This window comes from Ostrinia furnacalis, unplaced genomic scaffold, assembly GCF_004193835.3.
Source record: "Ostrinia furnacalis isolate ACB-3 unplaced genomic scaffold, ASM419383v2 OfSCF5816, whole genome shotgun sequence".
In the NCBI taxonomy this organism is placed as follows: domain Eukaryota; kingdom Metazoa; phylum Arthropoda; class Insecta; order Lepidoptera; family Crambidae; genus Ostrinia; species Ostrinia furnacalis.
Window position 1 is genome coordinate 292,331 of NW_021136055.1, and position 27,351 is coordinate 319,681.

At 37.1% G+C, this 27,351-nt stretch overlaps 2 protein-coding genes across 2 annotated transcripts in view; both read right to left on the bottom strand.

Annotated features, from left to right (window-relative positions):
* The window catches only part of tyn (trynity), a 64,161-nt gene extending 60,924 nt beyond the window's left edge, over positions 1-3,237 (bottom strand). Inside the window, exon 1 of the mRNA XM_028316622.1 lies at positions 3,039-3,237. The gene's annotated coding sequence lies outside the window, so the exon portion shown is untranslated. The remainder of the gene's footprint in view (positions 1-3,038) is intronic.
* An 8,578-nt stretch (positions 3,238-11,815) lies between these two features.
* serpin-3 (serine protease inhibitor 3) lies at positions 11,816-25,761 on the bottom strand. The gene is made up of 16 exons (XM_028316600.1): positions 25,480-25,761; positions 23,584-23,831; positions 22,308-22,490; positions 21,971-22,184; positions 21,650-21,861; positions 21,332-21,511; positions 20,798-20,948; positions 20,167-20,330; positions 18,392-18,467; positions 17,354-17,631; positions 16,570-16,783; positions 15,778-15,989; positions 14,358-14,543; positions 13,865-14,011; positions 13,164-13,308; positions 11,816-11,938 (listed from the first exon to the last, which is right to left on the bottom strand). Exons 1-16 carry the CDS (start codon positions 25,511-25,513, stop codon positions 11,868-11,870), a joined length of 2,715 nt encoding a protein of 904 aa, XP_028172401.1. The 5' UTR covers positions 25,514-25,761; the 3' UTR covers positions 11,816-11,867.
* Between the last annotated feature and the right edge of the window lie 1,590 nt (positions 25,762-27,351).

Sequence of the window (27,351 nt, forward strand, 5' to 3'; positions counted from 1 at the left end):
TTCTCTTGTATGCCATTTTACTAATGTATACTGTCTTTTTATACTTTAATTTGATTAAGATCAAACACTATCCTATTGCCCATAGCTCTACAAGAGCTGTAGTTGGTTGTTTCTAAAGAGTACCTACTTGTTTGTGTTGAGAAAAACTGTATGTAGGTACCTACTTATACATAAGTACTTACGTACACGTAACATGATGCTTATTTACCACAGTTGCAAACTCTATCAATAAAAATTGGTGCCTGTTACGAGTGCTACGAGCATGTCTTGTGTCTTCCGGGGTCGTCGGGGCGCTAATTGCGATTATACTCGTAGTATTAATGTTAAAATCCAAGATGGCGAACGTGTTCCACTTGTAGAGACGCCGATACTCACTTAAGAAGTAACTACTAGAGCTCATTTTACAATTAGATATTATGCATAGAACATGAAAGTGAGGAAAAGCAGTGCATGTAGTGTTCAGAGTAATCCATAAAAGCGGCACTTATAATATACATATTCTACATGGTAATGGACCTGATTTCTCACAACACAATATCTCTGTTAATGCATAAAATATTGCAATCAACTTCACTTTAGACACTTATTTATGCACATTGTTTGGTAGTTAATTATGTACAATGAATCTGTGATAGTTCTTACACACACAAATGCATAATTTTATAATAATACCCGTAAGCTAAGTAGCCGAAATACTAAAAAAATGCTAGTAAGCGTGCGAAACAGAAAAAGAAGACAAATCTTAAGTCTTCAAATTAATGGCCATAATGGTTAATTAAGAGTAAAAAATGTGACGGGTATTAACTCTGTCTGTATTTAAATACCTCCTACTGTGATGACTCAGTATACGGTAAAATGATTTGGTATACGTTTTTTGCTCCTTCAAACTTTATTTGTAATGACGACGATAAGATATCGTGAGCATAATAAATGAAAGTGTAATAAAATAGCGTTTACGCGTAATAATTTAGTTAACAGTCTGCCATGGAAATTACATGGGGGACGTTTTTGTTACTACGCGGCCCTACGTTCTTTACTTTCCCTACTAGTTTTATTTTTACACGGTTAGTGTTTGGTTTGCCTGAAGGGAGTCGTTCAAAAGACTAGGAGAGGGTTATTAAATTTTTAATAACTTGCATCCTGTAATGGTCGACGCCTTGCAACCTGTTCTTGAACTAGTCTTAGAACGAGAACCGAGAAAATAGAAGCGAGTTAGTTCTAGTTGCTCACAAAGACATCAGTTATAGGATTGTAATGGGACAGTTGTAAATATCTTTTTTATGTTAATCTTTATGTTTGAATTATTAACCCATTTAAAGAACAGCCGGCAAATAAATTGGACTGAAAACCTATTAGTAGAATTAAGTTTCAAGTTAAAGTTCCTTTAAATAATTTATATTTCAAACTCATTTTCTAACTATTCCTAACTAGTTATTCTTATTTTTTTAAATGTCAAGAATTATTCACAATAATATATACTCGTATCATGATTTACAAAAAAGGTTTTTAACATGGATACAACGTGGAACTTTCCAAGTTTTTTTTATCTCCGACGACGACTTACCGCTATGAAACTAAATATTTTCATTCATGTTTAAGGAACGGAAAAAAGACACGACTTCTTCGAATCCACGCAGCTTTTTGCACAAAAAAGGTGAACGTTGATGTTAAACATAAAACTATCATGATAATCGTAGCTCAGATTTATCCCTTGACTAATCCCAGTTGTATACAGTGTTATTATCATAATCTCAACCTGTAGCTTTTTATAAATATATTTAATACATGACAATTGGACCTTGAAGCTTGAAATATCATAGGTGCATCATACATTTTACCCTCAAACGTTTCTATTTATTTCCTAACGCATGAGTGTATCGTATATGTATATCGTGGTGGAATCCACCTAGCAAGTAATGACTATCTGCAAGGAAATAAGAGTTATTTCAAACTAAATTGATGTCAATAGCTTTCTTTCTAGCCACCTGCCTGTGTTCTAAAGCTTACACGAACTATTAGAAGTCAGCGTGGCAACAAAAACGTCAATCGTCGCACACAGCCTATATCTCACGCGAGTGCATGTAATACCCCAAGAGACCGTCTCCTTGTAATTCGCTAGTAATGACGGTAATCATTTTATCATCTTCATACCAATAGCTTGCGTTTGTACAGAGCAATAGGGCCGCGGAGGACCGTGCGAATAAAAGGTAAAAGACGACATGTTTGTAATTTAGTGATTGTAGACCTCTTATAGTCATGATCATGAATAACATTTATCGACCAGAAAATTGATCTAAACGTACACGAGTAATTTTATTTTGATTCAAGTTGTGAGTTAAACAAGTATTTTTATGGGACGTCTGTTAGCGTAATGGTTAGTTTAGCCGGGGATTAATGAAGCAGGCATTATGTTTATTCTAGGACTGTTTATTACACCTGTTTTTTTTTTCGTATTCAACTTTTTTTGGTTTAGTTTTTTTCTGCGCTAAGAATAGGAATGATTCAAAAGTAATCGCTATAATTATATTATATCCCTGCAATCTCTACATTATTAAAAATATTTTTCTGATATTATTTTCACTGAAATGAAACTGAACTCAATATGGCCCCTGTTTCCGAAATAAATATTATTAGTATAACATGCGATGATAAAAATGGATAATAAAAGGTCAATGTCCCCTAATAATAAGATAACAAGAAATGTTATTGTGGATAACTAAATTGAACTTATAACATTAGTTACATAACATTGTAAGTTCAATTTGGTTATCCACTTACACAATATAAATATTAAATTATTTATGTAATAACATTCGTGTTGAAAATTATTTTATTTATTGTCATGCTAAAAAATGTAGACAAACTAAATGTAGGTATAACAAATTTTAATCTTTAGTATCAAAGAAAACTGCGTAATTACTTATAAAAATCTGATATTTTGTGTAATGCCTACTCACTCGTAATGTGATTCATGCATTTCTTTAATATTTTAAATGCTGTTAGGAAAAGTTGGTTAGTGTAAAATTCACGTTTTATACCTGTGCACAGCAGGCTGCTTCACAGTCTGTGATGATCACTGGATAATGTTCAAAGTTCACAGGAAACTAAACTGTCCCGGGGCTGGGAAGCGAGCACTGGACCCCGAAGTCCCGAACAAATGAACCGCGAACTAGCGAACTTTGGTGCTCGACACCGGCGCGAATGTTCGGAAAACGCGGCGAACACGCAGCCGGCCGGGCGTCTCAAACCGAATGAAATGGTGAAGAAGACGCCGCGGTCTTTTATAGACGTGACCGTAACCTGACGCCGGATAACGGGCACCGCCTGCGCTCAGCCACCCGACTAGCGACCGTGCTGCGCGGGCGCAAGGGCCATATTCTCCGCCGGGAAAAGCGCCTTCTTGCTGTAACAGATAGATAGAATTTTCAATAAAGCGCCCGGAGCTGAACGCTGCAATTCGCTGGTGTTAGCGCTTGCATACCCTAGACGGAAGAGGACACGACGGTAACATAAATGGCATCGGTTAAGGCCATCGATGCCAAACCAAAACACTAAGTGCACTCTGACTGTTTGCTCTATTTACACTTAAAATATAACTTAATATAAAATATCATCGCTAGTACTTATTAGCAATTGACCGCCATGGTTCCGTGAGCTTTTAAATTGCACTTAACCCCTAAGATGTTTCTTGATTAAAGCTACGTTTTTTTTTTCTTTTCATTAAGTGCAATGCACGCACATTTCATCAAAATCCGTTAATCCGTTAATGTGATCAGTGTGATATATATATTATACTAGCTGACCCGGCGAACTTTGTTCCGCCCTAATGGCAATAAATAAGCAGACTTTTTTTATTTCGAACGGGATAAAAAGTATCCTATGTCCTTCTCCTGGCTCTAAACTACCTCCCTGACAATTTTCAGCTAAATCGGTTCAGCCGTTCTTGAGTTATAAGTGGAGTAACTAACACGACTTTCTTGACGGGTGTTACTTTGCATTCTTGCCATATTTACAGAGGTTATTATATTACTGATACTGAACACAAATCCGTAAAAAAATAATGCCCGTAATTTTTTTTTTTTAATCTTGAGTATTTTATTTTATCGACAACCTGTTAAACACACCACTAATTATCGTAACGCATGCACATCACTTGTTGGCGATGGCGATGGAGACTTTTTTACTTTTTATTGTATTTTTAAATATCTATTGCAATCTATTGTCTTTAAAATGTCTTTTTGACATTTGTAAATAACTGAGAAATCCATCAATCACAAATCACGTTATAAATAATACAAAAAATGACTGAAGTGTATTCAAATAACGAATAATTTAATCAAAATGGTGCTTGGAGTGTCTGCAAGACGTCTTAGACGAAATGCTTGATGACGTATCCTTAGCGTTACACCAAATGCCCTACTACCAGCAGGATGGTGCTCCGTGCTCCCCCACAATAAGGACGTCAAGTGCGCGAATAATACGTTTGGTAAACAGTGGATTGGACGAGGGGTCCAGTAGCTTGGCCACCACGATCCTCGGACCTGACACCAATGGATTTTTAGAGTGAATTGAAACGACTGGTATGCGCAGAAGAGATAAACAGTGTAAACGCGTTACATGAAAGGATTGTTTTAGTGAAACTGTGAGACAAAACGTTTATGTGTTGCGAAAACTAAAGCGAAAAACCTACGCTGCGCCGTGCTAGACTGTGCTTTCATCAGAACGGAGGACCCTTTGAACACTTGCTTCGCAGTCCGTAAACTTTGTAAGTAGGAACTTATAAATAAATAATTAATTGTGAATAAGGTGATTTCATTTCATACTTAATTTATTAATTTGTAAAAATAGGGTACATGTTATAAATTAATTAAAACCCTAATAATTGTTACGTATTTTTGACGGTCCTAAGCCCGTAAAGTAGAAAGGAAAATCGAAATCAACTAAAGAGTATTTTTAAATAATTATTATGACTGGATAAAAAGGCTGGTACCCAGAGCCATAAAACAACAGATTATTAAGAACTAGGCCACGCCCACTAGGTTTATTCCACTTGCACCTGTAGAACGTGCGAGACAAAATTGGTTTATTCCAATTTGTACTGAAAAACCAAATTTACTAAAATCTTAGTGTACTTTCTTTATGGGAGTCTCTTGTTTATCTTAAACAATAGGTATTGTTCCCTACTTTTATCTCTGTGAATATGGCAAGAATGCAAAGTAACACGGTGTATATATAGATATGACGAGTGATAAGAATAAAAAATAAATTAATTGAGAGGTACAGAAAACTTTAATATACAGGGTGTCCCAAAAAGTAGTGTCAAGCTGAAGCCCAGAGGTAGAGCATCACTAGGGCTACCCGAATCACCGCGACTTTTGATAGATTCGAGTTATGTTTTTTTACAACATACAGGTTTACATTGTGTTATGAATGTAAATACTTCTGAATCAGCTAGGTCTAGTCTTCATCTAATAACAATACAAAAATCAGGCATGTAACTACTGGCGCCACAGTGACCAAAAAAGTGTAGGCACAGAAAGCATTATTTTAATTCTTACAATAGCTCAATTTATATGTCAAACATATCACATGTCAAAAAATGTCAAACAAGCATAAATTATGAATAAATCAATACATAAAGTGGCATAATGATAGGTTACACTGATGTATTAGTTCATTGGACCGTAGCGAGGCAGTGAATGAAGTGTTTTGCGTTTTGCACAACGCGATTATAGTAAAATTACCGCACAGAGCGCTATAGATTAATGCGGTTACGTGCTTGGCACCGGCAGCTTCACACTGGTCCTGACATGTGAACGAGCAAATTAGATGAATGCGGAACAAGAACTCGGTTTATGTGGGAAAATATTTGCTTTCTTAAGCCTTGTAGATGCTGTTGAGGTTAACGTTACTGTGAAGAGCAATTAAGTGTGTGTACAAACATGATTCAGTAGGCAAAATTGATGCGATGAATGAACAAGAAACAGCGAGTAGCGCGCACCGTGTTGAATGGCACCGCGACAAAAAGCGTTTGTGGAATTAAGTGATTATTTACAAACACAATACTATAATTACGTCGTATCAGTATGCAAACTAGATATTGTGTTACTGTGAACTCGCCTACGTTATTAACCTAGAGATGGATGACAGTAGTAACGTATTCATATCACATAAAATAAGAAGGAAATCAAATATTTATGGGCCTTACACTAAACGTCTGACAATAAAGGCAAGGCTCTGACATCACGTCATGCATTTACTTCTTTATGATATGACATCAACGTAACCGTATAATAACGTCACTGTCGCCTTATTTATATTCTAACTTAGATTTGGTCGTAAGTTTATAACAGAGCTTTGGATTTCAACTTAACTGAGCTGTCCAACAACACCTGCGCCTACTTGCATTTATGGCGAATATTTATAATAACAAATTGCACTGTTGGCCTTTCAGTGACGTTAGACATCTTGCAATTGCCTAAGACATAAGAACATACTTAATTTTAATATGGTATATGTTTTATATGATTTATTAAACAAGTTACTGCTTGACTAAAAATATAAATCGACCGCTAAAGTATAGGAGGTGAGGTGCTTCCATAAATAATTACTTATTTAACAGAAAATAAATTAACGCAAATGTTAATGTAAAATATTTTTAAATACGTCACCTACCTAAAGGCGATTTAATTCCACTGCAGGAACTTATATTTTTTTCAGGAACTTCTAGCTTTACAAGTTTGTTTTGATTATGTGGTTCCCTCAATTTTACCTCTTTACTGATACATCATAATCATAAAATGTGTTTAAACCGAAAGAAACAAAAAACGAACTTAGGTAAATTATGCACTCGAACAATAGCTGCAAAAAATATAGGTAAGTTGTTTTACAACCTATTACTTAGATAAATTTTTCGCAACTTTTATTTTTCGTTGTCAATGGCAATAAATGTTTATTATTCAATTGCTGATGAAACAAAAGTCAAGGAAAATGCTTTTGGTAATATACGAGTACGTAATCATTATGTAGCTCGTAAGAGTTCTTTATTTATATTAGACTAGCTTTCCGCCCGCGGCTTCGCCCGCGTGGATTTTTGTCTGTCACAGAAAAACTTTATCGCGCGCGTCCCTGTTTCAAAAACCGGGATAAAAACTATCCTATGTTCTTTCCCGGGACTCAAACTATCTCTATGCCAAATTTCATCAAAATCGGTTGCGAGGTTTAAGCGGGAAAGCGTAACAGACAGACAGACAGACAGACAGACAGACAGACAGACAGACAGACAGACAGAGTTACTTTCGCATTTATAATATTAGTTGGGATAGAGTTAGGACAAAAATCACCTAAAAACCATACAGCAAAAATGGTAAATTGAGTAATTGTACGTTGTAGGTTGTAATTGGTGTAATATATTGCAGCAAAAATTGTGCTGTTTCGTTTCTTTTCTTTTTTTGCTTTTTACACCAATCACACTCATCATAATAGTTTACCGACATGAGCCATTTCAGGAATCTGTTAATTATTACAAGCACTCAAGTACCTTAATGAAATATTTAAAATCGCATAAAAAACATTCACACTAGGAAGTTTAGTAGTATTTATTATTTCTGTGGTTTAATTACTCTTGTACCTACTATAAATATTACCTAATGAGAAGTAGAAAATTAATAAAATGATCATTTAAAATGAGTTTCTATGTTCTGCCCGTCTTAGTATCGGTTAATGACTCCCCGTGCAATAAAAACAAACGTGCAAACTCGGTCTTTTTAATCTCACTTCCTGCGGTTTCCCAAAGGAGGATTTAAGGCCAACTGTGCGCCGTACAGCAGTGAAAGTTAATGTCGATTCGCATTGCTACTCATTATCTCCGCGATGAAAATCTTAAATTACACTGCACACGGAATGTCTTGATCTATTTTTATTTGTGTAAGATTCAATTACTCGCTTCTGAGTGACTGATGGACAATGCCTTAGGCTACTGCTAAGAAAATAATAATTCTTTGTAGGCACAGCGTAATGAACGTCGCCGCGTCGCTTGATGAAGAGAAAACCATTTAGTTATTTTGCAATTAGCATAATTAAATAACTAATGATATAACATTTTAAGCCGAAGTATGTATAGTAATGAAGTTTAGAACATGTGAATAATACAAGTAATATCAATATGAAAGAGTTATTTCATCATCATCAAAATGTTTATGTATTAAAATTCATTTATTAGCTCATAGAAGTAGTAGTTAGTTTTGTCTATGAATTACTAACAGTGGCAGCAGCGTCAATCTGATCATACTTCGCATGCCTTTACAAGCACCTTCGTGCTTATGAAAGCACATCAAAGGTTGATCCCGGTTCATATCAAGTACCTCAAGACGTCAAGCCATTATTAAGGGGTGTGAATGACCCTTCACCTATCGTGGCGTCGTGAGTTGAGGCCTGTATCCTGCAAAGGAACCTGTATCGGCTTACTTTATTTAAAAACAAGTGCTTAGTAAGGTACTAACGGTATCAACGCTATGTTTTCCGCAAGTCGACCATGTCAACCAAATATTTATTCTTTTGCTAAGTCACCGCAAACTAGCCTAGTACATATTCGTTTAACATTCGAATATAGCACGACCTGGCGCGTGGTCGGTAGAGCACATTAAATACTTACCTATATGATATCAGTTTTTTGAATGGTGCCATGAGAACATTATCCGAATGATTGCATTGCATATCATGTGGGTTATTGTGTTAATGTTGCAGGCATTTATACATGTTCATGCGTTGTAATGGCTACCGCCAGGGAAAGAGGCGGTCGTGCAGTGACACTGGCGCGGACTCATACCTCGTCAGAAAGTGATGATACTCGTAGTAATGAAAAAGTAACGACTGTACCCATTAAAAATAAGGGGGTATAAAAATATTGAAACGTTGTAACCAGAAAAAAAATCTGGTGTGGTCTTTGGTGGTTCTACAAGAGGCGATAGAGACGTTCCATAGTCGCGATCTTTAGTAAAGCCGCAATAAATCCTGTCATAGATCAATTTTTTTTCAGTTGTATATTGTTTTTTTTTTTTTTTTTTTTTTTTAATAGTATTATTACGGTTTGATTCTGGGTCTTCTTATTTCTCGTCTTTGTTTTTATTTTTGTTTATTAAATATTTTATTCTTGAAATTCTAATTTCCTTTCGTGTCGAACACCAATCCTTTGAAAAACGTTAAATAACGTTGTTTTTTTTACGTTTTTAATTTTCAGAAAAAGGCAATAAGACAATTTTGGTACATTTGAAAATTATAAATAACTTGAAAAATATTTATAAAATCGAACTGCCTAAGGCGGGAATTTAACCCACTACAACATTAGTTTGAGATGCGACTCTTAACGCTAAAAATTAAATAATTTTGGTAAACATGATAAGTATGTTTGTGAGGACCGCAACAGAATTCCTCTACCATGGCTGTAGCTACGATAGAGTCGAGCGCAGACGCATTATGTCTTGGTGGTACCTATACTACGACTCGCTACAGTTGACGTTTTTTAGGGTTCCGTAGCCAAAANTTCTGACATTAAATGCCAAAAAATCTAAACATATAGCTTTCCACAAAACAATAAAAACACAAGCACCTGCCTCGAAACAACTTAGATTACATCTTTGTGACATGATGAATGCTTTAAATTNTGGATATTCATAATCCAAAATAATAATACTTTATAACAGTATGTTGTTACTATAGTATTGTATAATAATGAGTAGGTATCTACTACTTAAAGATTTCTTGTAAATATGATATGTCTATGTTTGTACCTTTCCTAGGCTACCTATCTCCGTCCGATGTTAGGTAGGTAATTGTTAATAAAATTATTATATGAAACAAGGTTAAATTAAAATGTTATTTTTCATGAGTTATACTTATATAAATAAATATTTGTAGTGAAGACCTGTTACATAATGTGTTATGCTCAGTTCATTTTTCATAGCATAATTTAGTTATTAATTTAGTTATTGGTTGAATTCGTTAGTTGAACTTCTTTGTATAAAATAAGGGTGGAGGTGTTATGTATGGAGGGTAAACCTTAAACTTATTATAAATACTCCTGTATGATGTGTGGTTCGCCAGTTCGCAAATAGACGTAATAGCAAACAGACCGTTGTTTCATTTTATCACAATAAAGTGACTTTCATTGATAAATCATTAACATCTTCTTGAGGACAGTGACAGTCCGGTGCCTCCTCTTGACTTCTTGAATCACCCCAACCTCCATAGTTCATGTCCAAGTTAGGACAATACTCACAGCCCGTTTAATTGTACATTAGTAGATAGTTGTCCCGAAACGGTGATACATTCAGAAAGTTGCCGATTAGGCAGCAGGGTTCTGGAGTGGAGGCCTCGTAGCGGCAAGCGCAGCGTAAGAAGCCTATCAACAAGGTGGACGGACAGACGACCACATAAAGAAAGGCGCTGGATGCAGGCCGCTACTGACCGGCCAATCTGGAAATCATTGGGTAGAGGCCATGTTCAGCAGGCTGTAATGATGATGATGATGATGAAAAAGAAAGTTATGTTAAGAGTACAACTAGTGCTCTAAATGCTGAGTATGTTCTCATATTACGACTTTAGAAACTAATCCACGCCAATAATACAAAACCTATCAATCTATGACAAACGGCTGTGCCAATTCCCCACTTCCTAAGTGTTACCCGAGTAATAAATTACGATTTCCAGTTTTAGCACTTTTCTACGGACACCTAGAAAAGTGAAATGACTGGGTAACGTCTCATTGCGAACCTGTTCAGAGTAACGGAGCACAGTCATGCGTTTCCTGTTTTCTAAGAAACATTTCATAAATGAAACGAAGATAATAATATAAATACAAGTGAATGTAATGACAGCATTTATTTATGCACTTTCTACTATTCCTGTTTAAATGGATTTCCAATTAAACGCGATTTTAGTCGTAGATCTAAAGCAAATAAATTTCATGGAAACTTATTTTTAATAGAAAAGTCCACCTCAGGATTAAACGTGCAGTACCTATCCTCCAAAGGATCTGTATGCTCGAGTTAAAAGTTACTTAAACGAGGAATTTCTACTCCCTAGAGAAATTAAAACACTCAAGAGAGAGTCTTTATATTTTACTAGCTGACCCGGCGAACTTTGTTCCGCCTTAATGGCAATAAATAAGCAGACTTTTTTTTTTAATTTCGAACGGGATAAAAAGTATCCTATGTCCTTCTCCTGGCTTTAAACTACCACCCTGTCAATTTTCAGCTAAATCGGTTCAGCCGTTCTTGAGTTATAAGTGGAGTAACTAACACGACTTTCTTATCATATAGATATAGATTCATATCGTTGCCAGAACATATCATATTTCTAGGTCATGCGACTAAACTTTTGTTAAATGCCATCGAGAAGGAAAACGCGAGAACTTTAAACAATAGACAGATGGGTCACATATGATTGTGATCTTTTTATTTATACATAACGGTGTTTAACAGTCAGTTATATGGGCTTTATTAAAAATATCTACTATTCTGTTACGTTTAATGGAACAAATAGTTAAAAATACACTGAAAATAAAAATACACATGAGTCTTTATTTCTTACAAGATTTTTTTACGACTTGTAAGATGCATGTACCTAACTAACCCTAAGTAAAATAATCTCATTTTCACAGTTCATTCCTGTAATCAATCTATGTATCTAGAACCTTAAATGGCACAGAACTTTGTTTTATAAAATATTGTTATATTATAATCATTTTAATCATTGTGGCATCGAAGATAAAACATTAATTTTTGGGCAATCTTCAATGGTCCTATCTTTTTATTAATTTTATTAATACAGGTACTCATTAAAAAAACTTTGTTTGATGTTTATTATTATTAAATGCGAGCATATGATATCTTGGCTGGGCTGTGTGTGGTTGTCGGGGGTGGTGTAACTGGAACGGGTGCTGAAACAAAAAAATAGCTTAAAATACTGCAGTTAAAATAAAAAGCACAAGCGCAGCAAAATAAGGCAGAGTTGCACCACCTAACTTGACCGTAACTATGACGATAGCCGGTGTTTTTGTACGGAGTTTGACATATTTTTGACGTTTGTTAATGTTAAAGTAAGATGATGCAACCCAGGTGTCCAGTAGTAGGTACATTCATTGAGATGGATAGTACAGGTACAGGTTTATTACAAAGGTATCATAACATAGCTGGCATTGAAATTATCCAGAAGAATAAAAAAAAAGATCACATAAATAGCGTTTTGGCCAAGATTGTAGCAGCTACTTATTTGTTAATTTGTTGTAAGATCAGGCTCCGTGCTTTGTGGACGATGCATCCAGCAGGGGACTGGCATAAGCTACGGGACTGTTCCCACCTCTTGGTCTCACCTCTGCAACTCCTGTGTAGCCAGGATCTACAGTTTAGCTGCTAATAAAAACCCAACCAGTGAAGGTCAAGTTTGTCCCGGGGGAAAGTTAGAAGGTGACATAGGCTAGTTTATCATTCTTTATAAAGGACGAAGCATACTAATCAGCTCGGAAACGGATTGTAACCATATCAACTCGAGGCTGTCAGTAGTTATTCCTTGTATGAAACTAAGAAAGGCGATAACATATTAATCCCTTTCCGGGTTGTTAAGTGTGCTATGACCTTTAAGCATCCAGCAGGGGAGTTACATAGGCTAATTTTTCATTCGTCATTATAAAGCTGGTTAAGGTTTTCTATCTCATGCGTGAACCACGTGAAACCACAACCTTCCCGCGGCGGCAAAGGCCGGCATCCCTGCAAGTGACATGGATGTTTATTTATCTCACTGCGTTTCTTTCTCCTCCCATGTACTCGTAGTAAGTTTGATCTCAGAGTTTCCGCAACTGGCAACACATTATAACGAGTTGTTAAAGTTTTAATTTATCGTTTTAAGAGATTCTTTGATCCACTAATATTTTTCTGTAAACTCGCATAGCAATTTTTTCCTTTGTAAAGGTCATAGCACACTTATCAACCCGGAAAGGGTACACCGTGTCGCCTTATGCCGCGCTGTCAACTGCGAAGAGAGGCGCTTACGTTACGGTGCGGATAAGTGTGATTTTCATACAACGAATACTGACCGTCTCGAGTTGATACGGTTACGATTCGTTTCCGGGTAGATACGAGTAAGTGTGCTTCCTTTACCCTACTTACCCTTCGCAGCGATCGGCTCTACATAAAGAGTTGGCTCTTCGATCCTCCCCTCGAACAGTGACAGGCCGAGGTTGTTATCCCTGATGAAGAAGACAAAAGGCCTGTCCACTTTCAGTTGGACCCCATTCTCGATCAACGGTATGACCTGGGAAAATAAACAAATTAATATTAATCAGACACCTTAGTCCTTAACATCGTTCTTTTGTTTGATTAAGCTGTTGTTGTGAATGTTGTATCTCTTTTAGTTACAGCCATGAAAGTGAAATAACACTACAAAAAAATGTGTAGGCTATGATTTTTAGTGTTTCATTCGCAAAGGGTGCTAATATGACTCTAATATAGTACTTCCACTATTCGCCTTCTGTCAGCGAGCACTGTACTAAACTTAACTGAAGTTAAAATTTTCACAAAATGTGCGAAGAACAAAAGTAGTTAGGTAGTGCTGGTAGTATAAGTAAGTAACCGTTCGTGCAAGACCAATTCGCATTTTCATCAATATTGGGTCATTTATGCCCGTTTTCACCATCAATCCCTAATTTTTAAGTGACCCCTACGTAAACAAAATTCCTGTTATTTGTTGTTCCTCAAAAATTAGGGATTGATGGTGAAAACGGGCATTAGTCTTATTAAAAGATAAATATTTGGGCTACTTGACTCATCACATTTACACGGTAAGAATAATTAACAAATTAAAATTTTACCATAGCTGCAGACGTGGCCGCAGCAATGGTACCCTTTTCATCGACCATCATGTGGATCTTATGGTAGAGGCTGTTCAGCAACGGAGAACCACCCTCGAAGATGCCAGAAAGATTCGCTTTTGAGGAGAATAGGCTTGTGACACGCATCTGCAATAAAAAATGGTAACAATGTAAGTAAAAATTTATTACCTATCTTGCAGATATCATTATAACATGTCGTTATTTTTAAAAAATCTTCGAACTATACAAAACTTATGATGCATGGTGCATCCTGATGGACACAGAATAATAGGCTGCTTGCGACCTGTTAACCTGAATAAGAATTCAGAAATTGACAACTTATAATGATCATAATTATCATTACCATGAATAACACAATGAGAATCCCACAACTTCGCCCAGTTTCAGCAGTGTCAGTCCTGTAGTTTTTGTGTTAAACAGTGATAAACATCAATCCATCATAAGAAAACTTTCCACTTTAAAGTATACTCACGCTTTGCAAAGGCCCGACCATGTTCTCGGCGTAGTCAATAGTGAACTTTGGCATCATCAGAGTGACGTCGGTAGGCTCCATGTTGCTGACGACTTGGTCCAGACTCATGTAGGGTAGGTCTCTAATGAGGACTGGACACCCATCCCGGTCGAGAGGCACTAGGATGATCATGGCGTAACGGCCACCCTGGAAAGAACATATTTTAAACCTTAACGTGGAAGACAATAAGAGTTTTCTTCTTCTGATTTTTGAGGATGAATAAATAAATAAAATATTTTTTTTAAGCAAGAAACATTTACAAAAGCCGAATGACAGTCTTGTATTAAGCTAATTACATGCTATAGTGGATTGTAACATAGAGGTGTTGGTAGCGGTCCTCGCTCTGGGTATGCACCTGTATCACGACAAACCAAGTTAGTTTCTATCAGCACTGGTCTATTAGTGTTCCGGCGCAGTGGTAAGGTTGATGCTAACTTCGTCATCAAATTCTCGATTGATTCCGACTCCGCTATCTATTGGTTAGAGAAATGGTTCAGGTTTGCTTTCTTCGATGAGACAAATAGGGGACACGTCGTATTTTGGTAATTTTGGTAGCGACTTTGCAAGCTTTACTCCGATCATAAATTTGATAGATAACACATGAACCCGGTCTAAAGGGCATAACCACACACACGATAGAAAGAGGAATAAGTTTAAGTTGCAACTTTACGCAAAGGGAGGTTACTCTTGCATTGTAGGAAACTTCCAATGTAGGTAAATTGTGGTAATCTAAATGTAGGATCATCTAAGATTAGGTAACGTTACGTAGAAGTAGATGCATTTAACAACAACTGCAAAACTGGTTATGAATTTATATTTATAGCAAGAAATTATTTTGATGATACTTACAAGGAAAACCTTGAAGCAGTGCATGGAAAGTCAAGGTTTTGCTGCTATAAACACACAGATCCGTAATAAAATTTTAAGAAAGACGTCTGGGAATTTTACAGTTTATCAATGAAGTTTTGTGTGAAAGATTCATAGCCAGTATCGTGACTAGACCCATCTCTCAAACACATGCTTTTCATGACTCAGTTGAGGGATAAAGTAAAACTACAATATCGTCTCAAAATGTGCGAAGATTTATAATAAGCAATCGAAATCCCGCAAATCCTAAAACCTATTAGGTAAAATTATTATTTTAGGTGTGCAGGTGTATTGGCAATGCAAATATGTTTTAACCAACTTTAGTCCAGTTAGTTCCCAAAGACACTATAACTAACTTTTCAACATTCGATGCTTTGCTAGAAACTAAGGTACACCTCAAGTACCACCAGTCAACTGATGCAAAACGGCCAATCTGGAAATCATTGGGAGAAGCCTATGTCCCTCAGTGAACATCCTGTAGCTGAAATGATAATGATAATGAAAGGCAACAAACCTCATAAGGCAACTCAAGCGCATGAGCCCTCAGCTCCTCAATATACGCGTAGTTGATCTGCGCGCGCATATCCATCATGGCGACGTTTTTGCACACCCCATGGCTGTAGAAGCACGCGCCTTTGGTCAACTTCGGGTCGAAGGAATGCTTCCAAGATCCTTTGAAGTACAGCGCGTTGGCCAGCAGGACCTCGGTTGAGGGGTTCACGTTGACTGGAAATATCAGCGGTAAAATAAAAACAATATAAACATAACAACAATCAAATACTGGCAAAGATTAGGCCAATTTTTCAAGGGTGTTCAATTTCAATTTACGAGTATTCTGAATATTTTAAATAAATTAATACAGAATGAATGACATTCAAGTAGCCATTTTTTAATATAAGTTATTTTTTTTTATTAGTTAAAGATTATTGCTCTAGCTAATGACCTGTAACAATAAAATACATACATATACTTTATTTTACTCACACAAAAAAAATCGAACAGAATTACAAAGTGAATGTATAAGATACGTTTGATGTTCATTCTTGTGTGAGTCTGATCATTCTGCCTATGCTAGGTATTTAGTATACCTGTATTACAGGTCATCAGGCTCCCACCACGTCAGGTCACTAATAAGCTTTAATTTTACACTTTAATATTATTTTACTCGTATCGAAATTAATAACGCCATATAGCAGGAAAATTGGTTATTCTAATTCAAAATCCGTCAGGTTTTGTGCAGATAATGTATTGACACGTCGAGTTATCAGTAAACCTGCAACTGTAGATAATGTAAAATCCTCCTTACCAGGTTCAACAATATCATTGATCAGCCCGTGTGTCTTGGTCGACACCCATTTGTTGATGAAGTTAGAGTCCGCATCAGGATTTGTGAAGTTCATTTTATACACCTCAGTCAGGTACACATGTTGCATCATTTGTTCGTATTCTTTTTTCATCTTTAACTTCGTCGAGATAAACACTGAATTGGCGTTATCGAGGACGACACCAGATGAGTTTGCCTGCGTAATGGAAAAATAAAAATTCTTTTCAATAGAATTATGATAAAAAAGTACTACAATGAAATGTGGAGGTGGAAAATGTAGACCTTTATGTCCCTACTCCCAATTTTGAATTTACTCGCAACAATATAGTTTTGTATTACCAGTGTTTATTAAATGCTAAATTCATTTTGCGAAATCATGACTGAACAAAATATTTTGTGCACACAATTGAAATCAATCATAAGGCGATTATCACACTGCACCGCGCTCCGCCGCGGTCCGCGTGGCGACATATAAAGAAACCCGCGCGCAAACGCGTTGTCAGTGTGTTGTGCCGCGCGTGTTTTCTATACAAACTGAGGTATTTGCATATAATGATTAAATCTGTTGTCCCGTGTACCGCGGCGCCGCGGCGGAGCGCGGTGCAGTGTGATAATCGCCTTACGCGGTCCTATGCGACCGCTTGGGGATTTTTGGTAATAAGGCGTACCTAAATCTTTCTTCCTGCCCAAATAATTATACCTACTTACTTAGCATTCCTAAGATTGTAGACTACTTGTCTAAGTAGTTTAGTTGAATTAAACCTACCTTCAAACCCTGAAGATACACATTCAGCTGTTCCCTATACTCTTGCTTATTCGGAGCCAATCTTAGCGCGGCTCTGATCTCCGATTCTGTTGTCCCATGAGCTCCTTCCAGAAGCATGGCAAGTGTGGATTTGATGCTGGCAGGGGAGACCATGACGTTTCCCTTTCGCTCCTCGGCGCAGTACCGGAGGAGGTCGATGTCGAAGTAGTTGAGGCGTGACGCTTCGGAACGGAGTCCTCCATTGACGTGGATCGTTTGAAGGGACACGGCCAAGAGCACTAGAAGAATAAGTTGGTATTAATGTGAATGTGTGATCCGACGACCTCATAAAGGTAGCAGGAAGGCGCTAGATGCAGGCCAGTACCAACCAGTCAATATGGAAATGATTGGGGGAGGCCTATGTCTATTTTCAGCAGTGGACGTCCTATGGCTGAAATAATGATGATAAATAATTTGAATGATAAATTTCACCGACTGTTCGACGTTTGGTTTTCGGTACATGTCTATTGTCCATGGAAAATTTCCAAATGATGAAGAAGATTTTTTCGATGAATTTGAGGTTTTCCTTACGCATATTTTAATGACGTAGTTTGGTGGTTAGTAACGGACTAAAATGAAAGATTTTGTTGTAGGTTCAAATAACGCTGGAGGAAAATTAAAGGTATGGGCATTTAGGCTCCAGACGTTTATTCCATTTTGACATTAATTAATCCGAACCGGAACTAATAAACTCAAACGGTGCAATTTGATGAAAGTTAGACATTCATTAGACACCAAAAATTACTTTAGGTGTTAAGAAGTCTTTGTCCATACAAACAAGAATACAATAATTAGAGACAAACATAGTAACGAAAATGGAACAAAAGACAAACGAATGATCAGGTAGTCTATCAAGTTTGCTCATCAATTGGCCATATCCCATGTTTCTTAATCTGATAACAACAAGGGTCAGTTTCGTACAAAGCTTTGTTTTTAAGTGGATAATGACCAAGAGGAAGGTCGTAAAGACAATAACAAAATAACCGGTATAAAACTTACCGAAACTAAAAGCTGTATAAAATGCCATTTGTATGTTGATGATTGTATTCGCAGAACAACACAAAATTTCGGAACACTAGTACGTTCAAGGAATAAACAATAACTGAGAGGAACCGAACGGTCCGGCCCGGCCAACAGTGAGTGAACGGATGATTAATTAAATCATACAGCTATGCTATTAGCAGATTGCGAACTGAATGATATACAAAAGACAGGTAGATACTTTAACAACTTCTCGTGTGACGTAGGTAGCTGGTTTTTGCGTAGAATCTTGTCATTCCGCTTCAAATCTAGATGCAAGAATTAATTAAGATGATAGGTTTGAGGATGAAACCACGGATGACGAAAGGTTAAAAACAGTCAATAAACAGATACTGGATATTATAATACAGCTAATACACGTTGCAAATTCCCGTAATAAATTAAAATCCAGCTGTTGCAAAAATTTAAAGCGAATGTTACGACAAAATATCATCTCAAACCTAATATTTCAATTGAAGGAGGTTCCTAAATGTATGGTTTACATAAAGGTACTTTCCTTTCAAATTACCTAACGTCAACGTGTTTGAATTAAGGATTCCAATATCATACTGCTAATGCTAGCTAGATGAATAATGATGTAAGTTTGCATATAATTTTTGGCTAGGCGTTTTGAATTTGCTTCGTAGCGTATGCCTTTAATCTTATAAGTGAATGCGGGACAACTAATGAAATCCCAAATCAAGATTTATGAACAAGTTCATATCGCTTCATATATTATGTAGCCTAATTTCATGCTGGCCTTTGTTCTAAATTGAATTAATAACTAAGTATGTAGATTAGTATGACGCGCAGAGTAAAGCTACGCCAATACCACAAAATTATTTTGTTGCAGTACCGCATTATATTGTGACCAAACGTTTAAACTCAGTTCGCCACGTTACATATTTTTGGAATCTTCACTTAATTTCCAAAAAAAAATCTCTTTCTCTTTGAAGTAAGTCAACCCAACTTCTCAACATCAGCTCTCCAAAAACTCCTAACTAAAGAACACTGTTGTTGTCATGTACTTCTACAGCAATTCCTACACTCGTAGGAATATTTTATTTTCTGCCTCCCAAACAAATTACAGGCTTTTTAACTGTTCGCTGTTCTAATAAGGACTTGGGTATAATTTATTAAACAGGTATGACAAAAATAAAAAACAGGTTTAGGATCAAAATGACATTTTATTATGTGTTTTTATGAAAATGCAAGAACGTAGAGTCAAAGGCATCAATGGCACATGCTTGAATAACCTTGGTTTAATTATATTTTTACTTCGTATAAATGTTAAACAGATCACAGATCGAATCAAAAGAGAGCCATCATGTACCTACTAATATTCTTAACATTGACTTCTATATCGTGCCTGATTTCATACATATCATGATAATTTACATGGAACTTAGACTAATGACTTAAACAATATTATGCCCTCTCAGTAATCACCTTTCCAAATTTACTTAAACGATAGCTGTATCCTATCTACAATATTCTAGCACTTCTGGCCACGTAAGATGGGTTTACTATGCAAATATTTTATTGAGGAATTACGTAACCAAAAAACTGACCACATTATCATAAGCTATTAGAAAAACAATTATACGAGCAATAGGTACACTTCAGATCCTTATCAAGTTCAGTTGCAAAACAAAATTACCCTAAGCAAGACCTGTGGGAAATTCTAACTTAAGAATCAAGGAAGTTTCAGTCAGCGATTACTAAAAGGGCATCCCTAACCCTAAAATAACCTATGAGTGTTTGAAAGAGCCATCGGCTAAGGTGGGGTCGGCTACTCTGCCTGTGAACAGCAGTTGCCTGGTCGTCTCATCCTGGATCAGGAAGAAGAAGGGCTTGTTGGCGATCACCTCCACAGCAGTATCGTCGTCCTCGCCGAATTTGTTGACTAGAGATATTTCTGTAATGGAAACAAAAGCTTTTAGTACAGGTTTTATGTCTTATTTTATTGCTAGTACAAGATCTGTAGGTCTAAATTATGCAATTGACTATTTGTAGTCAAAGTCCATACTATCAGCCACTGCAACTGCTGTAGAGCCAGGATCGACAGCTTTGACTCTAATGAAACCTATTCAGTGAATGTTGAGTAGTTTGACGAATGGCTAGTTAAAATGCAAATTATAGCAGAAATTAAGATTGCACAGCCACAGTAAATAACTTATTTAAATTTCTAGGGTCCAGAAGTTAAGATTGTGCGAATTGCAGTCACAGTAAAAATAACTCATTTAAATTCCTAGTGTCTTAGTAAAAATAAGGTAGGTGCAATAGTGCTCGCCATATTTTGATCCTTACAACTTTGTAAGACCAAAAAATACCAAAAATATTGAACTTTCTATGTCTGTTAGATGGTTTATCAAATAGCAGTACCAGTAGCTGAGTAGGCCACACTTCCGAGCTCGTTGACCTCGATGCCCGACCGCTGCAGAACCTTGGAGACCCTGAGGCGCTGCTGCAGGGACTGTCCCCTGGCGATGCCAGGGAACGACGCAGTGTCCTCGAAGGCTTGTCTGACACCCATCTGTAAAAGCAATAACCATTAACGTTACATTGAAATGGTTTCTGATTTCCTACAATCAATAAGAAAATTGGCATCGTCATCAGGTGAGGTAAATGTCTCCAATGTAAGCAAGCCCTCTTTAATCTACTTTAGGTAAATGGATGATTTGGCACATAAGTTATTGCCATTTAAATTCACATAATACATAACCCAGACACTCTAGACTAGTTATTGCCTTTCCTGTAAGGAAAATAACATCAATTTCCTTTTAGTCATACTTACGCAAACATGTCAATATTACAGTTCTTTTAATTACATATTTTAATATTTATAGGAACAAACAAGCAAGTTGTTCTCAAAGTTAATAAAACAGAAATCAATATAATTATCATCAATATACTTACATCTCTCAACACGCTGTCCAAGTGCGAGGAGAATTCGAACTGGAATCTGGGCAAAGTGACGTCGACGAAGCGCTCTTGTAACAAATCCATTTCGGGGCGGAGCTCCGTCAGACCATCCAATACTCGGTTCAGACCAGTCAATGAGTTGGGAACTACTACGTACATTGCAAATTTGTAGCCCTGGAAAGATAAGAAAGCATAAGATTAGGCGCAATGAAGAAGGAATTCTAAGCCACGTAAGTAGAATATAGAAAAATTGTCTAACGTGTTTTTTTTTCGAAATAGAATGAAATTGGTTTCATAGGAGTTTAAACTTACCATGTATGGCATCCTGAGGATCTTAGCATCGAATTTGGCAGACTCAGCATAGTAGAACTTGTCCTTCACATTCATGAAATACACTGGCTTAGCTATTTTCGGGGTGACGTAGAATTGACCCTGCTTGGTAGCGTTGGGTGCAAACTGGTGGCGCCAGCTGCCCTTGAAGTATAGTGTGTTGAGGATCATCACCACCACGTTTTCGAGGTCATCTGGAAAATTGAAGAGATAATTTTAGCCCCCATTGCAAACTTCAAACCTTATGTATAATATTTTTAAGAGCCCACTGAAATTCAAGAAAGTACACGCAAAGTAACTAACCTTGATGTACTAAGTCAGTGATCCTTCCCTGGGTAAGGTTAGCAACCCAGTCGTTGATGGCTTTGGCGGCTGCAGGAGGGTTATGGAAGTCAATAGGAGTCAGATCGGTTTTGTAGGACTCGTGGGCAACTGCTGCAAACTTCTGACGAGGGTGGGCAGTGTTCTCCACATAGATTTTACTACCTAAGTCAAGGACGTATAGGGGCGATTTGTGCTGTAAAAGAAACAAATAAAGTTATATGTATGCCGGTAATGATTGCACGCATTGTAATGAAAGAAAATCATCTTAATTTGTACATTTTTAACTTAAGCACAATAAAATTAAGGCTTTATTTACCTGCAATGAATTAACTATGTTCGCAAACTTTCTTCTAACAGCCACTCTATCCATTTCAAAACCAAGCACTGACTGCAACTCTGACCTGGTCAGTCCGGTCGCGGCTTCCGTTAGGATGGCCAGGGCTAGCTTCAGACCCAGGGGAGACAGAAGGAAGTTGGTATCTGAGGAAGCTGATAGCCTCTGGAAAGAACAAGTCAAGTGTAATGGTTAATTTCACTAGGTACGTCGTAGAGGTAAGTATAATACCTATAGGGTGGAAACGAGAAGTGATCTACGTGATTATTTCTAAATAATATGCAAGGTATCAAACCGGTTACTGTACCTCTAGTAGGAAAAACTTTCGAGTTCGTTTCGTTGCGTATTCAAAGTGTCATCGAAAAATTTTGTATGAAAAATTAAACAGCGCCCCCTATATTATAGCCGCCCTAGGGGGCGCTGTTTAATTTTTCATACAAAATTTTTCGATGACACTTTGAATACGCAACGAAACGAACTCGAAAGTTTTTCCTACTAGAGGTACTGATCCTAAAAGTGCTTCACGAGCCCTATCAAACGATATCAATAATTTACAGACTAAACTGAATCTATCCGAAAATTCAATGTCTTGTTTAGGGTAAGTAAAGCTCGATTAGCTCGAAAACAAGTGCACTTATTCTTGGATACCACGCACACGCATCACGATGTGGACGAGCTTATAAGTCACGTTCTTTTGAAGATAAAACCTGTTGTTGTCACGTGTTAAACCGTATAAGGACCGGTCGGCAGATCTCGGTTCTTAACCTTATCCAGTCCTATTTTCTGTTTTCTGAAATTTGTGTTTTGCGAAGAATTTTTGGTTGACGAATTCCAGTTAAACAACGCTTCCAGTGCTCTGACTAACTTGCGGGTCATCAAACTTCAAATTATATGACGAGTAGGTAGTAAAATTCCTGCAGTCAACCTTGGCAAGTACGAATATTTACCTGTACATCAAACCACTATACCTACTATAGATAGGAACCGTCATGACGATATCATACTTGCAGTAGGTAGGTTACATTATAAAATTCTTCAGTCAGATTAGATTCGTTTTAAGACCTAAATCAAGAATAGAAATAGGTCGTAGGTACGTAGGTACTTAATAGCTATCAAAGAGCTTGTATAAAATAAAATATGAACTAAGTAAATGTATCATGATAAACATCTATCAGTGGACTCTCAACTACCTACACCTCGCCTGAATTTCCGAAAGGCTTACCTAGGAACAATTTAGGTAATCTATTTGCAAACTTACCTTAGTCAAACTCCAGTCAAACTTGTCATAGTCAGCTACCGCTGCTGCCGGCAACTCATCTATATCCCAATAGTCGGGATCAGTGAGGGTTTCATTAATAGGTTTCACAGGCAGGGCCTGGGCCAACGGCACTCCACTCGCAGCAGGGTCATGGGGGTTCACAGACGCAGCGTAGTTGCTGGGGGTTCCAAACACGTTAATCAACGTGTTCGGGTCGATTTGTTGGGCTACACATAGTGCTGGGCCCACTGGAAAGGAAATAGTGAAGAATATAAGTTATACTGCTAAATTGGGGCGATGATGATGAACGTACAAAAGAGGTGGACTACCCCAATACTGAAGGGTTTCTATCCTTATTCTTAAATTTCGTTTCCTATTTGATCCACGTAGAGTTAAATCAATTATGCCACCAGTAAATTCTAGATGTATTTTTGTTGTATCTGGTAGGATTTTCCCTAATTTGTCAGTTTCTGTTGCTCACAATTAGGTTTATTTTGTTAATAAAGTAATTTATTCTCATATCTTTTGAGCTCTTGTAAAAATTTACTTTACTCCTTTAGACTGGTTTCCTTATTCTTCTTCTCATGAGTTTATTGTAATTTGCTAGACTGATCTTAATCATTTTTATTTTAAATTACATGTAAATCAGAATCACAATCTATTGTGTTAGGCTTAGTAGCCATTGTGCCATTAGGTTGCAGTCTATCCATCTTTGGACAATTACAATAACAATTAGGTACGTAGTTGTATCAAGTGATTAGTCGTAGGTATTTCCACTGTAACCTACCGACCTTTAGATAGCGTTATCTACGTCATTTTACAACCGATCATTAACTCTGACTAGTGGTTAACCGCAAAAACCCAAAATCCGAAGGTGACCAACCAACAAATGAATTTGTAATAAGTTACCTACCAGATAGGTACGAGTAGTTGCTATTTTGTGGACAGTGGGCATTCAATTGTTTTCCTGTACGATATTGTTTTGTTTGTGGTGTAAAATTATTACCTTTAGTAAGGTAGTTAACTACTATTGCCTGTTCTGTGGTTAAAGATAAAGTTGTTTGCTAACAAGTCAACGATTCTCTCGATAATCGTTATAATATAGCTTAGTCCAATCGTAAGTAATGTGATTTTTGTTTGGGTAGTTTATTAAAGGAGTTGTCCCAATTTCGGCCCAGAGGTTATTTTTAAAGATGAAAAATCGTTAGGCAAGTCTGGGTTCTTGCTTGCCATTTGTTTTCGGTATTTCCTTATTACAGATGTTTTTAGCTTACATACTCCTACTTCCTGGCAGTTTTTACTGTCTGTCCGTTGTTACGATTTAATAAGTTACCTAGGTAGGTAGTTGTTATGTGTTCTTTTTAACAACAAATTGGCAATATTTGGGCATCTACCCTCACAAAAACATAGAAGAATACTGAAACTAGTATTGAAAGATTTTTCAGAATCCGATCAATCTTTTCAGACGCTATATTGTTTATGTTGATGTTGGTTACACAAATGATCAAGAATCATACATAAATGATAAACGATTACTGTCTTATCCAACCTACTCAGTACAATCTCAAAACATTGACCCAGATGAGGTCATTCTGTTTCTCGACAACAAACATAATTTTTAAGATTCACTTGTCTCTTAATAAACAAATAATATGGGTTTCTACAAAACAGAGTATGAATAAATTGTACATAGGTACCTACTAGGTAGGTATGGCTGCTTGAACCGTGACATTTTGTTTACTGGTGCGAACGTCCTCATTGCTTGGAAATACCCATATTAAAACCGACAATCGCGAGTTTCACGCTTCTTTAAAGGCGGTCTGACATGTCTCTTCCAACAAAACCACTTAAAAAACATAGCCAAACACTTCTAAAAACTGGACATCACCAACTTACCTACAAAAAGTGCGAAATAAAATCTTGGAGTCATTATGTTGATAAGGAAAACACACAGAAAAATTAACTTCAAGGCGATTGAGATCCGGCCTTTTAATTATATTATTTTGGAAGTTTTGCACACTGTTAGCACCGCACAGGGTATTTGTAATGTTTATTGAATCATGATTACACACAAGCGGCCCAGTCCGTGGGTAGGGCGCGACTGAGCTGGCGAACTCAGTGGTCGGTCAGTTGATTCGATGACGACCTGGGAAGGTATGACCGGTTTGATGAGTGATCAGCCGGGCATTCTATTTATGTTATGAGTGATGAGCCTTGTAGGTATATGTGTGTAAGATTCGCAAACTGTGTATTATCTTTATACGACACATAATACACAGTTTGCGAATCTTATCTGAAAAATTACCAAGTATAGTGTACCTAATTACAAAAATGGTACTTGGTACTGACCGTACCGTTTTTTCGCCAGAAAATGCCTGAAATTGCATACCCACTGGCCCGGAGGAACCAGTGGGTTATGTGAGGCTCCCCCTGCCAGATGGGCAGGGCACTAAAACATGATGGTGTCCTCCCAAACTCTGGGATGGAACTGCGAGTTATTGTCTAATATACTGACCGTACCTAAAACAACTTCACTCCACAACAGTTACGCTAATTAGTAAATTGGACATTAGTTATTACTCGTAGATAACGTCTTTGATTAAATTTTTATTTGTGCTCAAAAGCACACAAAAGCAAAACGGTTGCGGGTTCGAATCGTATGTGACATAGCTTTTGGCAATGCATGCATGATACTGATACCGCATGGCTTGGTTATGCATTTTAAGTATTACCTAATGTCAACTACCGACCTGATTCCTGACCAAAGTTATCGAACAACTTATGAAGACCGTGGATGTTCCAGTGCCTGCTGAGGAGATCCTTCACGTAACACGGGTAGCCAAGCTAAGCAAAGACAGCAACAGAATTATGTTTATCCATTTTAGTCGTTAAAAGAAGTTACCTACAATTTCTGGTGTAGAACCTGGCTACACAGAAGTTGCAGCGTTGGCAACGAGAGATGGGAATACATAGTTTATTTCTGGTGCTAAATTATTGGACAGGCAAAGCACATTATGCTCTTCACAAACTGCCTCTCTTGGGAAACGATCTAGCTCCCTTTATCTTTTTTACTAAAGGTGACTGAGTTTCTTCCGCCACTTCATGTTGTCCCGAAGTGGTGGAAGGGCAAGCTATATATGGGACGTGTATAAGTGCCCTACACAGAGCCTATGTACTGAATAAACTATTTGAATTTGAATTACCGTGACCAATATTTTACTGGTCAACTTAACGCATTAACCTGGGGAGTTTTGGGGAGTCTTAAAAGGAAATAGGTACGTAACGTAGTGCCCATCGCACTCAATGGTATTTCGAGATATTTTATGACGTCGACGACAATAGTAGTTTCATGACGTCAAAACAAATCCCACATACAGGATGTTGCTATTAATTGTCGATTCAGGACAAACTTGGTACAAAAATCACATCACACATGATTGTAACTACACAATTTTATGCTCTGGGAAACGATTAGGTATTACTCAACCATAGAATCAAGTTTTTAGTTTAGATTCGTTCGCGTAATTTTTAAATCGCTGTACCTAAATGTGTTAATCGTGGATTTTCTCCTCTTCAGTTCAGTTTAATGTCCACGCGATGGTTAAGAGTTACGATATCAACCACCACTGTTTAGGGTTCGATGCCAATCTTACTTTTTTTGTATCTATTGCTCAGACAGACGATAACGATCGATCATTCCTGTGTTCTGATCGAGCCAAGTCTGTAGCTATTAAAGTTGTAGTCTATAGGTACAGTTTTCCCGAACCA